At 37.1% G+C, this 19,124-nt stretch overlaps 1 protein-coding gene across 1 annotated transcript in view; it reads left to right on the forward strand.

Moving 5' to 3' along the window:
* Positions 1-19,124, forward strand: part of PXDN (peroxidasin) — a gene marked incomplete at its 5' end in the record, with an annotated part of 64,488 nt that overhangs the window by 17,141 nt on the left and 28,223 nt on the right. Inside the window, 10 exons of the mRNA XM_027908170.1 lie at positions 479-550; positions 1,104-1,175; positions 3,174-3,343; positions 6,079-6,196; positions 8,273-8,442; positions 9,373-9,645; positions 10,793-10,909; positions 12,085-12,243; positions 15,236-15,348; positions 16,322-16,478. Coding sequence (XP_027763971.1) covers positions 479-550; positions 1,104-1,175; positions 3,174-3,343; positions 6,079-6,196; positions 8,273-8,442; positions 9,373-9,645; positions 10,793-10,909; positions 12,085-12,243; positions 15,236-15,348; positions 16,322-16,478 — 1,421 coding nt within the window. The remainder of the gene's footprint in view (positions 1-478; positions 551-1,103; positions 1,176-3,173; positions 3,344-6,078; positions 6,197-8,272; positions 8,443-9,372; positions 9,646-10,792; positions 10,910-12,084; positions 12,244-15,235; positions 15,349-16,321; positions 16,479-19,124) is intronic.

Consider the following 19,124-nt stretch of genomic DNA (forward strand, 5'->3'; position numbering starts at 1 on the left):
TCACTGAAATGAAAACAGTTGTCCCCTAAAAATATTATTCTGTTGAAAATTGTGAATGTTTTCTAAACAGCCTCCAATATTTTTCCTGTAAAAAAAATAATAATTTTCTTTTTTGATACATTTTTTCAAGTATGCATACTAATGAAAATCACACTTGGCAAAAGAGTTTTCAAAGTATTATCTGCAAAATCTCCAAAGCAATGGTTGTCAAATGGGTTTTTTTGCTTGTATGTGTGTACACACACACACACACCCCTGCTCTACATAGTGATCTGCAAACTCTTTTTTTTTGTCATGCCTTGTATTTCTCAGATTCAAGTACGAGATTCAGATGGTAATAGAAAAATGTTAAGCTGCAACATCACTACTGCCATTTAGAACTGTAAACAGCGTGTAAACAGTAACAAATTCTTTAAGACGTGTCATCTTCATTAAGAAAACTGTACAGTATTCTTCTTTTTGTTTAACATATTTTCAGGTATCTGCACTTTAATCAAATAGAAACGCTGGAACCTGAATCCTTTACTCATCTTCCAAAACTTGAAAGGCTGTAAGTTTGTTTTTCTTGGGGTAAGATTCAGAAGTCAGCTTACTTCTTTGTTTGAATTAAATAAAGTTGTTGAAACTGGAAAATAGTATTTTATCACTGCCAAGGTTTACTTTTAATCTAAACTTTATACTGTAACTACTACATAGTGAGGCTGACCTTAGAAGAATGCATAAGTGAGCATTGCATGTGGTATATTTTTCTACTGCAAAACTATTTCTAAAGAGCTGTGATCAATGTCTGCCCTAAACCAAATGTTATAAATGAAGAACTAGAAGATAAGACTTTTTTTTTTTTTTAATTTCTCATTTGAATGCTTATGAACTCCCTTCCTTTTGGTTACTTGTGGCTTCTTTTTCCCCATACAGACAAAATTACAGCTCGGAGGCCACTTTAAAAAACAGTACCCAGTTAGTTTTTTGGTTTATGTTTTTTTTTTTTTTTTTTTTAATTTTCTAAGACTACTTTTTCTGAAAAAACTTCTAGAAGAATGTAAATTAAACTAGTAGATCTCAAAATCTGAATTATTACATGCATTTTTCTGTGTTTTTAACAGATTTTTGCATAACAACAGAATAGCTCATTTGATTCCTGGAACATTTAGTCACTTAGAATCTATGAAGAGACTGTAAGTAAACTGAATTCTTACTCAACTAAAGAAAGTTTAAATAACCAAATTAAACTGTCTCTCCTTTTGCAATGTTTATCTTTCTTGTAAATGCCGTTCATGGTTTAATTGTTTTAAATATTAAATAATTTTTTCCTAAGCTGTGCTCCCGTTGTTTATGTGCACAGTTTGAGACCATTGCCTCATATCTTACTGTCTTTAGTGACTGACTAAAGTTTGTTTCCTGTATTGGGATTATTTGTAATTATGTGGTCTTGTTTTATAGACTAAATAATACATGGATTGTTCTGTAGGTTTTGGTTTGGTTTTTTTTCCCCTCCTCTTGTCTATATCTTACTGGGTGATCCTTCTGTGATGTCTTTCAATATCTGATAATTTGGTGTTTTCTTTTGGCTTACTTGTCCTTCTCTGATGCTAAAAGCATGTTTAGAAAAAGGTGCTCAATGGTTTAAGAATATAACTATTACTTTCCATTCTTAAAGCTTATATACTTCAAGCAACTCCAGAAGCCAGTTTATCTTGAAATTACTTTCTCTTGGAAAACTAGAGGGCTTTTAGTCCCTCAGTAACATTTGAAAACTTGAGCTGCATGAGTACCATTATAAGATGACTTTCAGAGGGTTTTCTGCCCTTCACTTTGGATCTCCACTGATCTAGGATAAACATTTGTTAAATTATCCAAGACTGCTGTTTTGAGAAAGGCAGTCATGCATTCATACCCACCTTTCCAGAAGGACTGCTGAGGCTGTGCTGTGCAGTGAGTTGCGGCACAATCTCCACCAAGATAAGAGATTGCAAGGGATGCAACAGGAAGGTGGTTCTGTTGGTTTAATGCAGTTGTGAAATCACACCTCCAGCTGTGAAAGTCAAAGTACTGTAAATTTTGATGATGTATGCACCTTCCAGTAGTAGCTGCTCCACTCATACCTTCCTTAGATTCTTCCAGAGTTCAAGTGAAACAGAAAAGGAGAGCTCTTTTCATAATTCCTATGTAAAGGGGAAACTTAATAGTGGCTGCTATTGGAAGAGGACACTGGGCTAGAATGACCTGGTGTCCTCTGGCCTGGGGTAACTTATCCCTGAAAGTCACACCCTAACTTTGGTGTTCCAGATTAAATTTTACCAGTAATATCTGACATACTGGGAGACATATTGTGACACATAGTGACTTTTAAAATAGTTTTGCTTGTTCGTGTCTGATTTTCATAGGAGAACAGAGAAGAAATTATATATGAGCATTACAAGAAATACTATAAGACGAAATGGTCTAAAAGTTTACTTTCCCCAAAGATAAACCAAATTGAGTTTGTTTTGCCATGCAATTTTATTTCCAGTCTAGATAAAGATATATTTAGATTAGTACAGATTTCTGTACCTAATGTTTTCTTTCCTACAGGGCCCTCTACCAGAAGGTTCAGTGCTCAGTGTAGTAATAGGGCACTTCACTACTGGAAAGAAAGTCAACAGAATTTATGGGTTCTCATTATCTGCAATAGGCAAATGTTTAACAAAGTTATTGACCCCCTGAACTCAAAGAGACCTTAATGCTGAAATAAAACTGTGGGTCTTTGTCTCATTTGCCTGATCAGCAAAATGAGAAGTTGTAAAAATGTCAGGGTAGCTAGGAAGTTGCTGCACTAATAAGTATTAAACAGATGAAATGTAGGGAGAATGGTATAAATTCCTTATTTGAGCAAAGTTTGTATAACATCTAAATAAAATCTGATTTATTCACTAAATGCTGGGGTTAAAACATAACACTGTTTAGATGCTTACTGTGATGTTTAGATTCATTCTACCTGTGCAGTAGAAATAATACACATTTTTCTAATAAAGGCTACCAGAGTGCCTATAAATAAGTTACCATTGCCTGTATTGCGTTTTACCCATTGTCTGTATTCACAGACAAAGGCCTTACTCCATTTGCAAACCATGTTGATCCTAGCAAAATAGTTGAACCTTGCTAACAGACTTGTGGCTGCTTCTTGTTTGGTGCAGGCGTTTGGATTCAAACGCTCTTCACTGTGACTGTGAAATCCTGTGGCTGGCAGAGCTGTTGAAGACATACGCAGAGTCAGGTAATGCTCAAGCAGCAGCTACCTGTGAGTACCCACGAAGGATCCAGGGAAGATCAGTGGCCACGATAACACCAGAAGAACTGAACTGTGGTGAGTTTGCCATTTCCTGATGACTTTTTTAATGTGTTACATGTATCTAAACTGATTTTTTTTTGTTCTATTCTATTTGATAACACTGACCACTCCTGGTTAATAAGAAATATCCCTCTGTTTCTTCTTTATTTCTGTGTGTTTCTGACAGAATTGATTGCTTTTACCTGTCAACCTATCTTTAATGAAACAAATACATCCATATTTGAAATTTCTCCTTGAGGAGTTAAATGTGATTATCCTGAAGGAGTTTAATTTTTGTTTTTATATTTCAGTTTTGGTCATAACCAGATTTTAAGGTAGGGTCTTTGGTGTTACATTAATACTGTTTGTTATGCTTTATTCCCTTCTATGGAAGGGAAAAGAAACAAAGCAGCTTTACTGAACTATACCTTATGGCACAGTTCTTGCTGTTAAAATTTTGTTGATATTGTTGGAATCAGGGTTTATTGTTTACTCATATATAGTTATAGTTATAAGGAGTGCCCAACACAAACACTGAAATCCTCTGTCGCTGAGGATTAATTATTAAGCACCTTTGTAATCCTTTGGTTTGTCTGTATTCCTTCATCTTAGAGGTGCAAAAACTTGGCCCTATGAGCACCCTGGGGTTCAGCCCAGCACCTCTTATGTCCTGAAATCAAAATGCAGATTTGGATTTCAGTAAAGCTTTGGATACTGTCTCTCACAGGGTCCTTCTGGACAAGATGTCCAGCACACAGCTGGATAAACACATCATGTGGTGGGTGAACAGTTGGCTCACAGGTCGAGCATAGAGGGTAACAGTGAATGGGGGAACATCAGACTTGAGACCTGTCACTAATGCGGTTCCACAGGGCTCCATCTTGCACCCTGTGCTCTTCAACATCTTCATAAATTACTTGGACACAGGACTGGAAGAAATACTAAGCAAGTTTGTAGATGACACAAAACTGGGAGGAGCTGTTGACACCCTCTAATGCAGGGTGGCCCTGCAGAGAGACCTTAACAAATTTGAGGACTGGGCAATCACCAACCACATAAAGTTCTACAAGGGGAAGTGCAGGATTCTGCACCTGGAATGGGGCAACCCTGGATGTTCATACAGACTAGGGAATGAGATTCTGGAAAGCAGTGCCATGGAAAGGGACCTGTGGGTCCTGGTCAATTGCAAGTTGAATATGAGTCAGCAGTGTCCTGGCAGCCAGGAGGGCCAACCGTGTCCAAGGGGGGGCCATCAGGCAAAGCATTGCCAGCCAGTCCAGGGAGGGGATTGTTTCACTCTGTTCTGCACTGGGGTGGCCTCACCCAGCCTTGAACATTTTGTGCAGTTTCGGGTACCACGATGCAAGAAAGATAATAAGTTCTTAAAGAGCATCTAAAGAAGGACAACGAAGACCATAGAATCATAGAATTAACTGGGTTGGAAGAGACCTCTGAGATCATCAAGTCCAACCCTTGATCCAACCCCACTGTGATTACTAGATCATGGCACCCAGTGCCACATCCAGCCTCATCTTAAAAACCTCCAGGGACGGTGAATCCACCACCTCTCTGGGCAGGCCATTCCAATGCCTGATCTCTGTAAAGAACTTCTTTCTAATATCCAACCTAAACCTCCCCTGGCACAGCTTAAGCCCGTGCCCTCTTGTCCTACTGCTGATTGCCCGGGAGAAGGGCCTTGAGGGGAAGCTGTGTGAGAAGTGGCTGCGGTCACTTGGTCTGTTCAGCCTGCAGAAGAGGAGACTGAGGGGAGACCTCATTGCATTTACAACTTCCTCATGAGGGGAAAAGAAGAGGCAGGCACTGATCTCTTCTCTGTGGTGACCAATGACAGAATCTGAGGGAATGGCCTGAAGTTGTGTCAGAGGAGGTTAGGGTTGGATATTAAAGAAAAGGTTCTTCACCTCCAGAGGGTGGTCGGGCACTGGAACAGACTCTTTAAAAAAAGTGGTCACAGCACCAAGCCTGACAGAGTACAAGAAGCATTTGGTGATACTCTCAGGCACGTGGTGTGACTCTTGGGGATGGTCCTGTGAGGGCCAGGAGCTGGACTCAGTGATCCTTGTGAGCCCTTTTCAATTATACATATTCTGTGATTCTGTGATTTCTGATCAAGCTATGGGCATTTGCCTGCCCAGCCACCTCTTGAAGCCGAGGTATAAAGTAACTAAATTGTCCTTTTGGTTATGTGTTGTATATAATTCTGATCATGAGAATTCTGATCATAAGTATCTACAAGGTTCTTGAAATAGATAGTTCAAAGGGAATTAGATGCAAGAAGAATTCATGTGGCATCCTGCCAGCTCTCTGCACAACTAGGGAGCCTGAATATGAAAACTGCAGGAAGTAAGCTGTACAAATTATTCTGTTGGAGGCAGGTTAGGCATTGATACTTATCTAGAGGAAGTTATTTTAAATGGCACTTGTGCTTGCTGCTCTAAAGTTTTCCCTTCATAGGCAAACTGAATCTCTGTTAAAATAAATAAAATAGCCACTTTAGAATCTAATACAAATTTGCACAATCTATTTTCAGTCTGCTAAAAGGTCCTAAGGAACAATGGGGGAAGTAAAGAATCCCACAGTCACTTTTGGATCAGGAAAAGTGCATTTAATCCTGATTAAGCATATACATATTTTAAGTTAAAGCATTTGTGAAAACTATTTTTTTACAAAGTGTGGAAATATTTTCATTTACTGTTTTTAATAGTTTTAAAACAAGCAAGAGTTCCTTGTATGTTTTATTGTTGATACAGAGAGGCCAAGAATTACATCAGAGCCTCAGGATGTGGACGTTACCTCAGGGAATACAGTGTACTTCACTTGCAGGGCTGAAGGCAATCCTAAACCAGAAATTATCTGGCTTCGAAACAAGTAAGTTTAAAAGAGGAAGACAGAAACTTGATGTAAGTATGTTTTCTTGAGTGTTTGTGTGTGTTCATGTATATTTCTGGGTGCATGTCCACATGCTCAAGGAATTGTTACAGCAGAAACATCTTATAATTAATAAGCATATGAAGAATAATGGCCTGTATCTTTTTTATTAGTAGGTCTAAACACTTAAGAGCTGATAACTTTAGAAAATATTATTTCATTACTCTAATAATATTTGTAAGGTGTTCTGTTGTAGCTATACCTGCAAAGCTGCTCACACCTGTAATACTAAATCATTTTATATATGACAAAGCAATCCAAATTGTACATGTTGCATGTACAGTCTGTAGGTTACTCAGTGTTTGCATACGTTTTGAGGCAAAGCAAAAGCTACTTTTTTAAAGGAGTCCAGCTGGAAAAGAGTTAGGTCTTCCTTGAGCCCCAGCTCTTCAGAGGTTGATTTTCTCCAAGGTATAGCTCCATTCCAGGAGAGGAGAAAGAGAGGTCAGTTTCTGGGCTCCTCAGACTGGTACATGGAGGGCAGGCAAGTATTTATGGGAATAGGGTAATTCAGGTCAGAGGTCTCCAGTGCAGCCATCTGCTCAAAGCAGGATTATACCACGCTGTTTTATTCAGATGGATCTTAAAAGCCTCTGTGGCTGGAGGTGGCACAAGCTGTCTGGCAACCTGCTCCATTGGTTCTCCTCACTGCTTAGGGAATGGAAAGAAGGTCCCACAAAGGATGACTGCCTTTCAGCAGTACAGGGGCAAGCCTGCTGCAGGGTGGCTGCTCAAGCTATGCCCAGAGCCTGGCTGCCTCCAGCAGCACTGGGCACAGCACAGCTGAACCAGCCATGTGGTAGCACATCACACTCCTTAAGCTGGTGTGACTTTACAATGGCCATGTGGATTATGAGTTTACCACTAGCTAATCAGACTTTGGCTTAATAAGTTTTTACACACATGGAGAACCTGATCCATAACATAAATGTCCTCACATTTTCTGTAGAGCATTTTAGCTTGTTAGATTCTGATAAAATAGAATGATGTAGAGTCCTGGTCCTGTAGTTTTTTGCTGATGTCAGTGAGAACCCCATGTGCAGCAAGGGTTCAGGATTTATGGAGTATGTCAAGAACAGAGACTTGAACTTGGATGGTATAATTATTTCATTAAAATTTTCTTTGGCTCATGTACTTTTTATAATAAACAAAGAAAACATGTATTCAGAATACACATATGAAAGAGTTTTAAGAAGAAATTTGAGCTTAGGGTGTGGGATTATTGACTCTGGCTTGTTTCCTGGCTTCATGAATGAGACCGAAGCTCTTTGCAAGGTAGCTGAGTATATCAAGATTTCAGTCAAAAGCCACTGATCTGTTGAGCAGCACATTGAATAGATCAGTAGACTGGGTTTTGTACAGAGGAGTTGAGAACTCACCCCTCTTCTGTGCTTTATTCATCATGTAGTCAGAGTTGAACTGAGAAACAGTTCCTTTAATAAAACCTCCTAAGACTTCTTAGTTAACATCACAGCAATGCATTCATGGCATAATCTGAAGACCTCAACTTAAGTTATATTTTAAACCAGTACAAATTATAATCAGGTTCATTGGTGCTCCTTAAACAATCCAGGGAGAGTTTGGTACAAAGACTGTTTTATAGCAACTAGCCTCTCTCCTAGTAGAAAGTATCTTGAGTGTTGAACTTACATGATATACTTCTGGTGGAAACAGTTTAAATTGTTTTGCCAGCTAGAACAGCCTAAAGAAAAATGAGACCAAGTATGTGCATTTTGTTCACTTTTTCCCCTGTAAGCTTCTACTCATAAAAGTATTTTGGCTTTTTATTTTGAAGATGTAATACTTGCGTAAGCAAAATTGTTTCATTTTTTGGTTTTCCTTTTCTTCTCATTAGGAGAAAATGCAAAATTCTGTTATTTTACTGAACAAATTAAATTCCCCCCCCTCCCCCGGCCCAAGTTATTTTGGGTGATTTATCTGTTGGGTTTTATTATTTGACAGTTTTCTGTGCTTGTGATTTAAAGGTTTAACTCCAGCAGATTCTTTTCTTCACAGTAATGAGCTCAGTATGAAAGAAGACTCCCGTCTAAACTTGCTAGATGATGGCACATTGATGATTCAGAATACTCAAGAAACAGACCAAGGCATTTACCAGTGCATGGCAAAAAACGTGGCTGGAGAAGTGAAAACTCAGGAAGTTACTCTTAGATACTTTGAGTCACCAGGTAAAGAACATCAAGTCTGAATTTTGTGTTCAGCTAGAGAATTGTTTTGATAATAAGATTGTTAAAAAATAAAATGCTTTGGCTCTTTTATGTTCTTGACATGCAGATTTGTTGTGCTTGGGCATCCTAAGAATTAGATCCTGGAGCTATAATATTCCTATAACAAAACTGCAAATCATCTGATTAATTAATGTATTTATTGTAGTATGCAATTTTGATGATAATCTTGTAGACTGTAGAAGGATTAGAAAAAGAGACTGTTGCATTGTAACATTGGTCAGTGCAATAATGTTCTCTCTGAATACCTGAAAACCACAATCTTCTGAACAGACTACTCGTGGAAGCTTTAGCACACCCAGTGTAGCCACTGTTGCTCAAGAGCCTTTTACCCCTGTCTAGCCAAGGCGTCATGTTTGCAAGCATGAAATTCCTATCCAGGACTGTAATGTTTTTAAAAACTAAACTTTCCTGTGAGAACATTTTGTCTTGACACACAGCATCAGGTAAACTGAAAATTTCCCTGCAATGACAAGTACTTGTATACTTGGGAGAAGTTACTAAAATGTTGCTTAATCTGTTTTGTCATTTTGTGCACTTACGGCAATTTTTAGCCAGTTTGTTTTCTGGGTCTCAGTGTCTGAGCCTCTGAAGAGACCTTTATAAAGATCAGCATAGGTGAACAAAATGTTTGCAAATTGTTTTAATGGGAGTTAAATTGTGCAATTATGAGCTTTTGGATTTTATTTATTGATGTTTGTAAATGTCAGATTAGGTTAGACCTGAAGTGAGGCAAAGTTTGCACCAAGATAGAAGTATGTTGGAACAGAGCTTTAAAAACCCCCACCAGACATCCCAAACTATTGCAATATTTGGCTAAATTAGTGCCGTGTGATCTAAAAGTCATATTTAGGCATTGCTGTTTTCTCACAGCCCGGCCAAGTTTTGTGATTCACCCACAAAATACAGAAGTGCTGGTTGGAGAGAGCGTTACCTTGGAGTGCAGTGCGACCGGGCATCCTCAGCCACGAATTACGTGGACCAAAGGTGACAGAACGCCTTTGCCAAATGACCCTCGTGTCACAATAACTCCGTCAGGAGGACTTTATATACAAAATGTAAAGCAGGAGGACAGTGGCGAGTATACGTGTTTTGCAACTAACAGCATAGATAACATCCATGCGACTGCGTACATCATAGTGCAAGGTAGGTAACTTTAAGCTAAGAGTGATGTATTACTTGAAATTGTGTGGATTTGTCTTTTTTTTTCTGTATTAACAGAGCCAACCAAAAACCATAAAGAGTTTTTACTTTTAATTGCACCATTGTAGTGCATAAGAAAGTTCCTATATGTTTCACACAGAGTAAGATATTATATACTGTTTTCCTGAAAGTTGTTTCATTGATTATTATAATTATTTTGATGTTTGGAAATGTTTATTATTTATTATGTTTTACTTGTGTGAGGGAACAAACAAGTGTAAATTTTTTTGAGGATTAAATTTTTTCTGTAACAGGCAGCAACCAGAGTACTAGAAATGGAGTTCTGAATAAAGATCTGTGCTGCTTTTCTTTTGTAGACACTAGCTTTTCTGCAAAGCAGAAGTCGAAGTTGGGGAACAATTATCAAGTCTCCTGTGTATATAGATAACATTTTTTTGCTCATACTTTCATGCAGGAACTTTAATTTAAAAAATACTTTGAGTAACCTTTAAATTCAAGTTTGCTTCTGTTCTCGTGTTAAAATCTCTAGGCAAATAGTTTAGGTTACAAATGCCTTGTTAATGAGTTCAAAAGCTATACAAAACAACTTATCTGTGTGGTTTGTTCATTTATTATTCACCGGCAGACATATTGTGAAAGCTGAACAAATCACTTCTCTCACTGGTAGTGAACAGTGTTACTGCAGAAATTGGCCCACACACCACTCATTACTTTCCTTCAGTGCATGGAAGAAAACAAGCAGCTCAGGACGGTTTTGATTACATTGCATTTTCTTCACAATTTAGCTGAGGAGTTTTGAGAGAAAGAGAAGATGGTATTTTTAATCCAGGGAACACTCTATGTTTTGGTTCTACAAGTCTTACCATACCTCTTGTTTTGAATCTGACAGTAGATTCCACCCAACTTCACTGTTGCCAGGGAGGTGTTCCTTTTGCACAAGTGGCTACCCTAACTCTCCACTCTACAGCAGTCACAATATAAAAGAGTCCCATTAGCATCTTTCTTCCCACCAACATGAGCTATTCAACTTATACAGGAAATGGTGCATCATTTCAGACAGTCGTGCATTTTTCAGTTTTTTGTTTTTGGTTCTGTTTTTTTTTAACCAGCTTCATTTTCTCTTCTGTAGCTCTACCTCAGTTTACTGTCACTCCTCAAGACAAAACAGTGATTGAGGGACAAACTGTTGACTTCCCTTGTGAAGCACAAGGTTATCCCCAGCCTGTTATTGCCTGGACTAAAGGAGGTAAGTGTGTTCTGTTCTTACTTTGAAACTATTAGAATAGTTTAGCTGTCATATTGGAATTACTCATGTATTGAAAGGAGTTGCGTATATTTGTTTAGATGCTTCAGTCTCTGAAGGAAGCAGAGTTCATCTCTTTCTCATTTAGCTAGAAAAGACAAGGTTCCCACAGAAGCTAGCTGCCCAAGCAGATTTCATTATTCAGTAAAAAAGAGTCATTAAAATATATGTATCCATAATAGATTCTCAGTAATAAATGTTTAAGAAATATAGGGCAAATCATGTGTGACAGTCACTGCTGGTGTACTACAGGAGAAATAGAGATGGCTGTCATTAACTGGAGATCTGAAATTAGGTGGGATGTGCTCTCTTCAGAAACCAGAACAGCCCAGCCTGTAACTCTCATCGGTATATGAATATCTCTGTCACTTAATGTGCATTGACAGGAGCACTGGGGTGCACTCTGCTGACTGTTTTATCGAGTTATGGCTCTAAAGGCATTAAGGCAAATCCATCAGGAGGAAATATTGTAGTGGGTGTTTTATCAGTAAGCAAATATTCCAGTTGATTCGAATGAAACAGCTCTAGCAGGTAAAACAACTCTTAGGAAATTCTTAATTATGGCAGATAAAGCAGATTGTTAACAAACTGTTCATTATTTTGTTGCTGATAATGTCCCTCTTTCTCCCTCTACTGAGACTGCTGCAATCAAATGAAATGTCCATAAGGGAAAGATAGGGTACAGACACTGATGTGCATTCTTTTTTGTTATATATTTCTCTATGGATTCCCTACATGGCTTAGGCACATGAAATGAATTGTGTCTTACACACATGGCATATGAAATGAGCATTAACACATGTTAGTGTTTTTATGCCTTCTCATCGGATGCTCTGTTGTGCTCCTTAAATGAAAATATTTATTTCTACCACAAACAGAGAAAAGATCAGGATTATAATTGTGTGCACATGTATAATTTGTTTGCTTTTCATGTTTATCTTCTGAGAAGTAAAGGTTTCAAACATTTTTTTTTCTTGTTGTTAGGTATTGGTGTTTTTTTAAGAAACCTTAATTTTTTCCAGTGTTTTATCACATTTAAAATCTTCTGAGTTTCCCTTTTTCTGACACAAAGGGGCTTTGTTGCTATAAATGGCAAATGCCGTTTATGTGTGTTCCAGGAGGCCAATTGTCTGTTGACAGAAGACACTTAGTCCTATCGTCTGGAACCCTAAGGATTTCCAGGGTAGCTCTGCATGACCAGGGACAATATGAATGCCAAGCTGTCAACATTATCGGATCTCAACGAATTGTTGTATACTTGACTGTGCAGCCTAGAGGTATGCTCTCCATGCACTGTTGCTGGGGGAAAAAAAAAAAAAGAAGAAATATTTAAGCTTACATTAAAATACACACTACTGTGTGTGATTGTTTCTGAGTATATCTATTTTTAGATCTCAAGTGGGTTTTAGTAAATAACATGTATGGATACTTACCAATATTTGTACAGGATATCATTCCTTTAGAACAGTCTGTCTTCTGGGAAAGAGGTTTATCTGATTTACTTTTTTCGGTAAAGAGTGGAGGTTTTCTTTGAGGATGACAGTATTCCTATGCTTGGGAGAATGCTTTGTGAAAAGTCTAGTTTCTGGTAAGGCTCTACAGTGTTAATTAAAAAATGTTATTCACACAATGTTTTATATCCATTAACAGAGCACTTTATTTTACAGCAGTGGAATGAACTTCACAAAGAAAAGTCATTGCTTATACTGAAAATAAACTGACAAAACCCCCTAAAAATTAAAAAGCCAACCTCAAACTCCATTATTTAATGTTTTTCTCAAACTAAATTCTAAGTAAACTACTTCTAGGATAAATTGTAATCATATTAACATTTGTGATTAACTAAATTCAAGGAGATTAACCATTTGATTCAAAGCATTTATTTTTAGTGACCTAATTTTAAACTGTATTTTAGCAAAAGGGACTCAGATGTCTTCCTGAGCTTAGAAGTTTGTCAGAAAAAATTCCATTGATTTTTCTTGCTTAAGAGTAGTACGAATAGATGGATTTGTCAAAATTGAGATAATTTTTTTCTACTTATATAAAATTGTTGATTAAAATTATATTAAAAAAGTCCCCATTCTAAAAAGTTTTATAGCTTTCCAGCTGTGTTAAACTTCACTAAACTTGAGTAAAGTTTAATATAAGGATTTTTGTGCAACTCAAGTTGCAAACTCCAGTCACTACAAGATTGAATGCTGAATATACAGCCTGAAGCTGGAGCTCTCCATAGATTATTTGCAATGCTGTTTTCAGTTGTGCAAGAAGAGAACATTTTTAATTCTGGGCTTCTAACAAAAGGACTGTTCATCTGAGGAATGTCTAGTTAGTGGTCACTGTGGCTAAATCTGTGTTAATGAATACAGATTAGTAGTCCAGGCCTGTTTGCTGGCATGGCATGGCTCACATCCATAGAGCCAAGCTCTCTTATCCCCCAGTGCTGGATACCTGCCTCTGGATGCATTATTTGAAATGGTTTCTGGTTCTTGACAGCTATTTGCCTACAAACAGTTTAACACCAGGGCCAGTTGGTAGTATTAATGTATGCTGTGTGGCCAAATACTTTTCTGTAAAAGCACAGCCCTCTGCCCTCTCACACTCCCCCCCAAACACTAATACATTACAGAAGAAATACAATTCTTAACGTCTTCATAACTTGTGTGTGCTTCTCATCATGATATCTGACTGACAGGTGCCAATCTGGATTTGAAAAAAATTTGAATTAAAAAATACATTCATTTTCTTCACACTGGATTTAGGTAACAATGTGTACTCTGTCCTTACAATTGGAGGTGATTTTCTGGTGGTTTAAGGCCTAAGGCTCTCTGGTGTCAGCGAGGTAGGAACTCTGTCAAGAGTTAGTGCCTCAGCAAGTCAGGCTGGGAGACTGACAGTTGAACGTGTTGTGGAAGGTTTTGCTTCTAAAAAATTGGTGTTGTTGCTACTTAAAAAATTAAAAATTTAAAATACATGACAGAAGTTAATGAGATATTTGTTGTGATGGCTTTGTAAAGATTTAACAATTAATAGAAATTTTTTCAGAGCTCTAAATTTATGGAACTCAAGTGATTTTGACAAGTACTAGCCCGTTATGTTAGAACTTCACAGTACTCTAAAATCACCCCGAAGCCGACTCAAGAAAGAGAGTCATAGAATCGTTAAGGTTGGAGAAGATCTTTAAGATCACCGAGTCCAATGTAACACCACCACTATATTCACTGTTAAACTATATTATCAACTGCCATATCCACATGATTTTTGAACACTTCAGGGATGGTGATTCTACCACTTCTCTGGGCAGTCTGTTCTAGTGCTTGACAACCCTTTCTTATGCAAAACTTTTTCCTAATATCTAATCTAAATCTCACCTGGTGCAACTTAAGGGCATTTCCTTTTGTCCTGTCTCTTTTTACCAGCCCTTCTCTGAATATCTCTGACACCTCAATGTCTTTCTTTAGTGAGAGGCTCTAAATTAAACACAGTATTTGAGGTGTGGCCTCACCAGTGCTGAGTACAGGGAGACAGTCACTTCCCTACTGGTGCTGGCCACACTGTTGGTGATTCAACCCAGGAAGCCCTTGGCCTTTTTGGCCATTCTGCTGGCTCATGTTCAGCCGCTGTCAATCAACACTCCCAGGTCTTTTTCCTCTGGGCAGCTTTCCAGACACTCTTCCTCAAGCCTGTAGTGCTGCATGGGGTTGTTGTGACCCAAGTGCAGGACGTGGCACTTTACATTATTGAAAATCATACAGTTGGCTTCAGCCCATTCATCCAGCCTGTCCAGACTCCTCTGCAGAGCCTTCATCCCCTCCAGCAGATCAACACTCCCACCCAACTTGGTGGTGTCTGCGAACTTGCTTAGGGTACCCTCAATCCCCTCATCCAGGTTATTGATGAAGATATCAAACAGGGCTGGCCCCAGTATTGAACACTGAGGAACACCATTTGTGACCAGCCACCAAATGGATGTGACTCCATTTGCCACCATTCTCTAGTCCATCCAGTCCGTTTTTAACTCATCAGAGAACACACCCATCCATACTATGGGAAGCCAGTTTCTCCAGAAGAAAGGAATTTGATCTCTAAGATAAAGTTATAAGCAATTAAAAAATTGCAGATAGTCAAGTGTTACAGATTAAGAAATGTTCAGTAACATAAGAGTAATAAAGTAATAAAAATAGATGTGTTGACCTCTTTTTAGATTGTCTTCTGCACAAATTGTATTTCATACATATTTCATGATCAGTGGATCATTTGGGTTTTTTTTAGTGACTCCTGTATTTGCCAGTGTTCCCAGTGACATGACAGTGGAGGTTGGCACAAATGTGCAGATCCCATGCAGTGCTCAAGGAGAGCCGGAGCCAGTCATTACATGGAATAAGGTACTAGTTACTCAGTTATTGCAGAAAGGCAGCAGCCTTTCTATCACCTCACAATTAGCCAACTAAAGTGCACATTATCAAATTATTGCTTGCTCTGGTGTCTGAAAACATTACCTGAAGTTCAGTCAGTAAATCTTTAATACAGAGCATGTATATAGATACTAACCATGAATTTTAAATGAATATACATATATATATGTTATGCAAATAATTATACAGACCAGCTAAAATTCATAACATATTCCTTAAAATGTCTCTGTATTTAGAGACAGTTCTGTGCAAATATCTTATTAATATTCACGTTTTCAGTGATATTGTAGATGTAAAACAATAAAAAATACTGTATTGCTGAGCTCTTTGACACTGTTAGGTTGACACTTAAACCAGGACAGGCTTTGGTAACTGGTACCTCTCGGCGACTTTGACTTCCATTGGTGTAATAATTGCTGTATCAAACTATAGAGCAATTAGTGTAGTTACCAGTGAATTATTGAGTTGATAATATTGATTTTTAGTTTTTCTGATTATCTGTGTCTCTTCAACCAGTGAGCATTAAAAAATGTACTTTAATGAACCTTAAATAGCTTCTAAATGCATAGCACATGAAGAACTGATACCCATAAAGCTCTTGAGATCTATTTCTGCTGGTTAATTTTGAGAAAAATTAAATACATATGTTCTCAAGAGGTGCTATCTTATTTTGGGTCATAGATTTTATTTGGTGACAGCCTATAGCTATTAAAATACTTGGATTTATAATAATGAGTACTTTTAGAAGTAAAGAAATATATTGTACAATTTAGAATTACATGTACTTTTTCTGTATAAACTTATCTAAATATATATGACTATGATCTTAGCATACAAAATAGAAATACAAAAATGAAGGAAAAATAGAAGAGAAAAAGATGATGAAAATTAATGTATGAAAACAAGTATATTTAGAGTAACTAAACTCTGGGCTTTTCGGCAGGATGGAGTACAAGTAACTGAGAGTGGAAAATTTCATGTTAGTCCAGAGGGATTTCTTACCATTCGCGATGTTGGAACAGCTGATGAAGGTCGATATGAATGTGTTGCCCGGAATACCATAGGATACTCCTCTGTTAGTATGGTGCTTAGTGTAAATGGTAAGATATGTGATTGAGAGGTATGAGTTAGATAATTAGTTTTGTTCTAATTGGTTAACGTGTAAGATGAGAAAAATTAACAAAATATTAAATTTTTTCTTTTATTCAAATTTTTCTTTTTCTCCCGTAATTCTCTCTTTTTGTTTTTTGGGTTTTTTTTTCATCATTAATCTTACAGATGTGAATAAGATGGGAATATGTCAGAATACGAATGTCTCTAGGAATTAAGCTTCAAAACAAACTGTGCTTTGGACTGAAGTTAGTCTTTCAACTTTCTTTTCAAGATATTATTTGAAATTATTAAAATTTGCTGGTCAAATACACAGTCTAATCTTTAGGGATAACTTGACAAAGTTCTTCTGGCATCTTCAAAGGGGCACTTACAGTACTTGGTTAAAAATTAGGCTGCAACCATTATGAAAGAATTGATGAAAGTCACACAGATCTTAAGAAGCTAAAAGAGAAATCAGAAAGAAAAGGAGAGTATTTGATCTTGTTCTAATTATTTTAAAAAATAATGGCAAGTAATAGTTATTAATTATTATTGTGTAATAATTGGTAATATAACATCCAAAGAGGCTAAGGAAATAACTTTCTTACAAAGATTGACCATACTACTTTTCTAACTTATTGACTAAAACTGCTGATTTTTAAGTTTATTTTGATGAAAAATAAAACTGTGTGATTTCTGTCTTTCAGTAGAAAACATGAGACAATATTTTTGTATCTTTGAAAAATTAGTATAGAACAGTGATTTCTTCAACATATTGCATATTGTTTCCCAGTGTTGTTTCTGATGTTCTGTATTTTGTTTACTATTAATAAATATGTGTCAGTGATTTTTCTAATCTATTGATTGTCATGATATCAATCACAAATAAAACTATGATGTTCCCTGGCTTAAGTGGCTTCTAATAGACTTAATCTATACTTTCCTCTATTAAAAATAGTATTTCTTCAACCTGTAAAGATGATTGAGGAGAGAAAAATTGTAGGGCTAAGAATCATTCAGTAATAAGTTTGCATCTATGTATATGAAGTCTACAAAGGAAAGGAAGTCCATAGAAATCAGTTAATCTTAGTTACTCTGGAGAGGCAAAGCAAAAAAATGTTTTTGTTTATGAAATATTAGCCAAATCTCAAATCAATAAAAGCTCTGAAAGATGAAACCATAAATTGAACTAAAACCTCAGTGGTAATAAGTTTCATTCATGTAGTGAAGGTGTCAACTGATCATTTTCATCCCCTGAAATTAACAAACTACAAAACCTGGTGCTAGCTCATCTGCAGTAATTAATTGTAATGTTGTTAATTTCTTGTAAATGGTAGCATAAATACACCTAAAATTAGTGAAACTACCCTTGATTAATATGCATTCAATCTGAAACTGTAAATGATACTTTTACTTAAAACTAGTTGGATATCAGGTACTGTTTCTCTGTGGTTGTTTTTAAAAATGAAGCTCTCAGAGAAGCAAGAAGGGCAAGTGGACAAATGAGAAGTAATGGGTAATTGCTACATGGGCAGTATTAATAATGGCATAGCCAGAAATGCCTAAAAACTTGCATGTCAACATTTCTTTTTAAACAGGGTAATGTTTTATCAGTGTTCCTAAAGCATAAAAATATTTTCTTAACATTGAGACAGAATAAAGGCAAGTGTATAGAAGCTGGGGAGCAGTTTTTGCTGGCCACGTTGGGTAATATTTTAAAGATGCTTCTCTATTGCCATTTTCTTCTGTCCTTTTCTGTTGTTTTGTAAAAATCATTCCCTCCCCCCCCCCTCCCCCCCCAAATAAAAGAAACGTATCATGTGGAAAGTGTTACAAGAAACTTTAACTTTTAATATTTCTCAATCTAAAAAGAGAACTGCTAGCAATAAATAGTCTAAACAAAAATGAAGTATGGTATAGTTGAAGTCTGACCAAGGTTTATAATTAAGCCCACATGCACCATTAATCAGAAAAATAGCTCTGCATGTGAACACCAAGCTTACATCTAATGTAGATAGCACTAGGTAAGTTAACCAGCCGTTTTATTTTTACAGTCTGCAACGTTCACTATCCAGATGGTTCGAGGCACACAGACACTCTCTGAAACAACTAAAGTGAGAGTAGCAAACCTGTAAATTGTATTATCTGATAATGTTTCTCTATGGTTGCTATGAAAGTGAAGCTGTCAAGCAAGGAGGACATTTGATAATTAGGAAAGATCAGGGACTATTTGCCCTCAGGCACCGTGGAAAGGGTCAGCTCATTTTGGATGGTGGCAGTAGATTGTCAAGAGCCTGACGTTTGCCTCAGGACACAGAAAGGGGCTTCATCTACAGCTATAAGTGCCAGGGACTGTTTTATTTGATGGTATAGATAGTTAAGTTTGATTGCCTGGGTCTAGACCATGAAACTCATATAGGCACAGTTTAAGCTGCCATTTATGAAGAAATAATGAAAAACTGCCTAGAAAAAAAAAAAAAAAAAAAAGGTAGTGAAAAGCTTGCAAACAACAGTTTTTATGTCATCTGATTTTGTACATCTGCTGATTTTATTCCAGTATATTTGCTTTGGACTTTTTCCCTACTCTACCCTTCTTCCTGTGTGACTTTTCCAACCTAAACACCCTCTGGAAATTGTTAGCTGTTGCTCCTGGA

The sequence above is a fragment of the Empidonax traillii genome, unplaced genomic scaffold, assembly GCF_003031625.1.
Source record: "Empidonax traillii isolate 1590-97213 ecotype Southwest subspecies unplaced genomic scaffold, ASM303162v1 scaffold1637:size79528, whole genome shotgun sequence".
Lineage (NCBI taxonomy): Eukaryota > Metazoa > Chordata > Aves > Passeriformes > Tyrannidae > Empidonax > Empidonax traillii.